The following is a 6,379-nucleotide window of genomic DNA, read 5'->3' as shown; positions in this document are numbered from 1 at the left end:
GGGTCCAGTCATGGGGCCTGAACTCTGGGCCTGGGCGCTGTCCCTCAGCTCTTCAGCTCAAGGCTAGCACTCTACCACTTGAGCCACAGTACCACTTCTGGCTTTTTTCTTTTTGCTTATGTGGTGCTGGGAATCGAACCCAGGGCCTCAGGCATGCAAGGCAAGCGCTCTACCACTGAGCCACCTTCCCAGCCCCTGACAGTCCCCTCTTTTTTAATCATATTGACTGCCATAGAATGTCACATAACCCTCCATTCATTTAATAGTGGCCTCAAAACACAAGATCAGCTGGGCACCCTTGCCTCACACCTGTAACCCTAGCTACGCAGGGGGCTGAGATTTGAGGATTGCGGTTGGAAGGCAGCCCAGGCAGGGAAGACCTTGAGACTCTTACCTCCAATAAACAACTCAGAAAAGGCTGGAAGTGATGCTGTGGCTCAAGTGGTAGAGCACTGGTTTTGAGCAAAAGAACCCACAAGATTATTGGTAGTAATTTTGTTGATTTATTCTATTTTTAGTTAATTGTTCATCTTTTCCTGTGCCTAATTTATAATTTAACTGTCATAGGTATGTATGTGGAGAAAAAATGTAGGTTAATTCCGTCAGTTTCAAGTTTGCACTGGGAATCTTGGAATGTAACACTCAGAGAAGGAAGGATTGCTGTGTAGTAGATGCATGGGTGGTTGGTGGGGGTATTATTAGTTTACCGTATGCTAAGAACATGGGTACTTTGGAGGATTGGAATTCAAGATGTAGTATACATAGAATAAATTTGGGGTTTCAGTGTCATCTGACAATAACAGGTGGTATCATCTTGAACAAATTCCTTAGTTATGTTGGAACTCTTTGGAAAGCCTTTTGAAAAACTCATCACTATATGAACAAAGATCTTCTCAAAAGTTTCCTTTTAACATGCTCATCTGTATTTAAGTTGTTAAACTGTGTTATTTGGGAGCAGTTATAAAATTTAACAAATTACTAATAATTAAGAATTAGTATTTAAAACCATTTTTCAGGTTACCATTTTACAAAACTCCTTGTTATTTCCTTGAATAGGAAATTTGTGTGGTTCGTTTCACACCAGTGACTGAAGAAGATCAAATTTCCTACACTTTGCTGTTTGCATACTTCAGTAGCAGAAAGCGCTATGGAGTAGCTGCTAACAACATGAAGCAAGTTAAAGATATGTACCTTATTCCTTTGGGTGCTGCAGATAAAATTCCACACCCTCTTGTGCCTTTTGATGGACCTGGTAGGTATAAGTTTTGGTAGGATAAGATTGAAGATTGAGGGCGTGACCATAGTCTAGAGAATGGGTGCTCATTAGGATCCACACCTCTGTTGAGCTGACTTAGCAGAGCTAGAAACCCACTTAAGAGCTTGAAAGGAACTGTTGTGCTGCGACTGAAGGTGACTTGATGTGTTTATTTTATGCAGGGCTTGAAGTGCACAGACCTAATCTATTGTTGGGGCTGATTATCCGTCAGAAGCTGCGGCGGCAGCATGGTGCCAGCGGCCACGCTGTTGAGGCCCCTCTGAGTGCGCCAGTAGCCTTGCCACCTGACAAGAAAAGCAAGACAGAAACTCCCACAGATGAGGCGCCAGAGGAGGAAAATGACTTCTTCAATTCCTTCTCTACTGTGTTACACAAGCAGAGAAATAAGCCTCATCAGACTCTGCAGGAAGATTTTCAAATGTCAGTTGAACCTGTAATGGAAGTTGCTAAACAGGAACCACCAAAGCCTCTAAGATTCCTTCCTGGGGTATTAATTGGCTGGGAAAATCAACCTTCAACTTTAGACTTAGCAAATAAACCTCTTCCTGTAGATGATATTCTTCAAAGTCTTTTAGGTACCACTGGTCAAGCATATGCACAGGCCCAGCCAGTGACTGAGCAAAATACTCATAAAGAAATTCCATTTATAACTGAGCAGACCAACCTAGTCTTACCTGCTCTATCAGCAGACAAAATGGATACAGTGGAAGCAACTGATGGTGACACAAGTGAGACAAAAGCTAAAGTAGACAACGTTATGGAATCTATAGGTAACTCAGGAGGAAGAGAAGAAACACCACTAGTGGGACCATCTACCATTTCTCCAGGGCCTTTGACCAGTCTTAGTCTCAGAGGTAAACCACAAGATGTTTCAACAGAAGCATTCCTAACAAATTTATCAGTTCTGTCACAACAAGAGGAGACTGTGGAGATTAAAGACAAAAATTTTAAAAGACAACAGGTCCAAGAACAAGAGAATAATTTGCAAGATAATCTGACATCAGGTAGTTCTCCTTGTGTGTCTAATATAGGAAGAGGAAACGTAGATGGTACTGCAAATACAGGTGAGAGCCTTGTTGGGAACGCAACACGGTCCCCACAGTTTATCAACCTGAAAAGAGACCCTAGGCAAGCGGCTGGGCGAAGCCTGCAGACCGCGGCTTCAGAAAGCAGAGATGGAGAGAAAACAGCCTTGTCTGGTCTGTCACACAGCAAAGAGCACTTACCGGAGCCAGTCAGTGTGGAGGAAAAGCCAACTGCTGTAGAGAAAAGCACCTCCGTTCAGCATAATGATAATCTAAAAGTCACACAAAGCTCATCATCAGTAGAAAACTTAGATTCTTCTCAAACAGAGCAAGCAGAGCCTTTGAAGGAAGGTATTTTAACACAAAATATTGAAACGGTGCACCCATTTAGAAGAGAGTCGCCTGCAGCGGCATCTCATTTTGAGATTGGAAATTCATGCCAGTCAGAATTTCCTTCTAAAAACATCAACTTCACTTCCAGAAGTACCAGCCCCAGGACAGGTGCAAACTTCCCACCCATCAGGCTGCAGCAGCCTGGCCTTCAGCACCTCAAGTCTAGCTCTTCTGGGTTTCCATTTGCAGGACCTCCTAACTTTCCTCCACAAAACATGTTTGGATTTCCACCACATTTACCACCTCCATTACTTTCCCCTCCGGGCTTTGGTTTTACCCAAAATCCAATGGTCCCCTGGCCACCAGTGGTTCATCTCCCAGGCCAGCCCCAGCGAATGATGGGCCCCCTCTCCCAAGCATCAAGGTATATGGGTCCTCAGAACTTTTACCAAGCTAAGGACATTCGGAGACCAGAAAGGCGCCACAGTGATCCTTGGGGTAGGCAAGATCAACCACTGGATAGGGCCTTCAGTAGAGGAAAAGGGGACCGCCAGAGATTCTATAGTGATTCACACCACGTAAAGAGAGAGAGACACGAAAAGGAATGGGATCCAGAATCGGAAAGGCACAGACGCAGAGACCGAAGCCAAGACAAGGACAGGGACAGAAAAGGCAGGGAGGATGGGCACAAGGACAAAGAGAGGGCCCGGCCACCACACGGCGACAAAGGGACCACAAGCAGAGACGGCAGGAATGCGGAGAAGAAGCCCGACAAGTCTAAAAGCGAAGACCACGAAAAGGACAAAGAGCGAGAGAAAAGCAAACACCGAGAAGGCGAGAAGGACAGGGACAGATACTACAAAGACAGGGACCACGCCGACAAAGCCAAGAGCAAAAGGTGAAGCCCGCAGGCTGCTTCAGGAGCACCCTTCTGTGACTGTCGCTTGTGAATCCTCGTGAAATTGCCTGCTAGGAGTGTGCCATCTTTTAAATTTTTACTGTTGGTAGTTTTCAGAATAATAAATTCTCTGTGTTGGTGCAGAGTGCCCTGTACCAGTGTTCTTCAGCCCTTCATACCAACTATCCCTAGTTATAGGAATTTAATATTTTTTAAAAGTTTTACATGGCTGTATATTCAAAGATTTGTTTTATTAATATGCAATAAAGACTTAGAAATTTTAGTTTTATTCCTTAATCGGTAAATACGGTTAATTGTGGAATATATTTACTGCCTCCAGTGAATGTGCTTTCTATGATGACTAATTTGAGAGTAAACATGTGCTCTGTATATTTCTTTCATCCGTCACTGTTCTTGAACTTTAGAGGAACAAAAAGCTAAGCAACTTCATAATCATACTAATCACTTAGTTGAACAATTTTGAGACTCAGAAGCCCACATTAAATGCTTTAATCTGTACTCATTGAAGGCATTTACTACTATATACTACAGCTTTGTGATAGACCATTTTTTTCTTTTTTCTTCTTGGCTCTTCAGAAACTTGAATTCTTAAGCTTGTACATGATCTTGTGTTTTGCTATCCTTTTTACTGTAAAATGTAAATATTTTAAGGGATATTTTGATTCTAAATATGATAAAAGAATTTCTCACTTATTTTGTGTGTGTCATTTGAAATTCAGTAGAAATAATTTCTTTTTTAAAAGTTTAATTACCTTCAGACATTATTGTTACACGCAGCCAAGAACATAGACACACAAGTATTTCAAGCATTAGATGAGGGAGAAATAATACTTTTCAAACTATAAGCTGAGATAAGTCATATACTTCGGAAGAAGCTGGAATTTAGAACTGCGAATGAAAAATCTGCTGGAACAATGGATCTGTGTCTGAAAACCTGTATAAAATCAAAGTTTGTTATAGAAATGGATTAGTTGTTTACAAGCTTTTAAATGACATATGTAAATATCTTTGTGTGTGTGTGTGTGTGTATGTGAGAGAGAGAGAGACAGACAGACAGACATGTAATTAACCCTGACTTGTTTGTAGGGCAACTGTACAGTTTACTGTGCTAGTTTGAGAAAGCACATGGAAACTTGTTAATCAAAATATATTTATACCCTGAAATCCATACTGTACTGATTTCCCTAATTCAAGTAATATCTACAACCTGATAGCACTATTACTACAGACCAAAAAGAGAAAGCGAAGAAAATCATACTGCATTTACCTATTGGTATTAACTAAGAAAGATGCAAATAATTCATCTGAATTCAGGATTTTTCCCCCCTCACATTCCCCCTGCCCCTTTGGTGCTGGTCTTGAGACATAAATTCAGGGCCTCTGTTCAGTCCCCGAATTTTGCTCAGGGCTCGTGATCTACCATTTGAGCTACAGGTCCACATCCAGCTCTTGGTAGTTAATTGGAGATAAGAGTCTCCAACTTTCGTTCCCTGCCTGGCTTCAAACCATGATGAACACATGCCTTGTGAATAGCAAGGATTACAGAAATGAGCCACTGGGCTGGGAATGTGGCTTAGTGTTAGTGCCTAAGATGTGTGGAAGTGTGTTCAATAAATCGTGCCACACAGTGGTATTAATAGAGCGTTACATTGAGCACAGAGGTGCCCAGCGACGACTGAGCACAGGCCCTGAGTTCAAGCCCCAAGACTGCCCCCACCAACACCCGCCCCTCAAAAAGCCTCTGATCTGACCCTCAGACCCCTATCTCTGGTGACCGTTGTCAGCCCCCTTTCATTCCGGCTTGTCCGTCTGGACACAGTGTGTCTTGGTCAGACTGGTACCCTCTGTGTTTTGTTTAGTAAACCAATCTTAACAAGATTCATTGTTTCATTTTCTCAAATGCTCTAAAGCAGAAAGGTTTTGAAACTGATCTAGCCTTGCTACTTTCAGTGAAAGAGATGACATTTTTGTCTAAATTGCAACACTTCATCTCCCTGTCTTCTGAAATTTATCACTTGGAAGGTTCTGAAAGTGAAGATTTGTATTTAAAGTCTTTTAGTCTATTGTTCCTTGAGGGTTAACATGTTAAGAGTAGTCTTCAAGACAAGGTGCTGTAGGCATCTTTTGCATAGCTGTGAAGAAATTGTCATGGTTTTACAAATTAAAAATGTTTTTAGTTTTCTAATTTAAAGTGCATAGTCAAAAAATCTTTTACTGACTTTTCTTTAGAGAATACCAGATTACTAGAGTAAGAAACATTGCATCTATGTATTTGTGTGTGTGTGAGAGAGAGAGAGAGAGAGAGGTGGTGTTAAGAATTGAACACAAAGCCGACTACTGACTTCATTACCACCCAGATATGTCTTTTAACCTCTGGTTGACTGAAATGGTATGGAGGATAGTAGATCCAAAGCTATTAGCCGTTTCTCTTAAGTCCCATCAGCAGCTAATCCTGTACTAGTAAAAATGTGTACATTTTTCTTTCAGTTTCTCTTGTATTTAAGAAAGGTTCAATATTTATTAAAAATTAAAGCCATCTAGCCGGTGCCAGTGGCTCACACCTGTCATCCTAACGAGTCAGGAGACTGAGATCTGAGGATCGTGGTTCAAAGCCAACCCTGGACAGAAAAGTCCGTGAGACTCTTATCTCCAATTAACCACTCAGAAAACCGGAAGTGGCGCTGTGGCTTATGTGGTAGAGGGCTCACCTTGAGCTGAAGAGCTGAGGGACAGCGCCCAAGCCCAGAGTTCAAACCCCACAACTGACCCCTCCCCCCAAAAAAAAAGCCATCTGTAGAAGTTTTGGACACCCTGAGCTGCTTTTGC

General features: G+C 42.1%; 1 protein-coding gene across 2 annotated transcripts in view; it reads left to right on the top strand.

Annotated features, from left to right (window-relative positions):
* Positions 1–4,246, top strand: part of Phf3 (PHD finger protein 3) — a 59,491-nt gene extending 55,245 nt beyond the window's left edge. For both annotated transcript variants that reach the window (XM_013019189.1, XM_013019188.1), the window contains 2 exons: positions 1,057–1,252; positions 1,438–4,246. In XM_013019189.1, coding sequence (XP_012874643.1) covers positions 1,057–1,252; positions 1,438–3,536 — 2,295 coding nt within the window. In that variant the 3' untranslated portion in view covers positions 3,537–4,246. The remainder of the gene's footprint in view (positions 1–1,056; positions 1,253–1,437) is intronic.
* Positions 4,247–6,379: the final 2,133 nt, after the last annotated feature.

Source organism: Dipodomys ordii, unplaced genomic scaffold (genome assembly GCF_000151885.1).
Source record: "Dipodomys ordii isolate 6190 unplaced genomic scaffold, Dord_2.0 Scaffold44, whole genome shotgun sequence".
NCBI lineage: Eukaryota > Metazoa > Chordata > Mammalia > Rodentia > Heteromyidae > Dipodomys > Dipodomys ordii.
The sequence above is the reverse complement of the archived record's forward strand: the minus strand, read 5'-3'. Positions and strand labels throughout refer to the sequence as shown.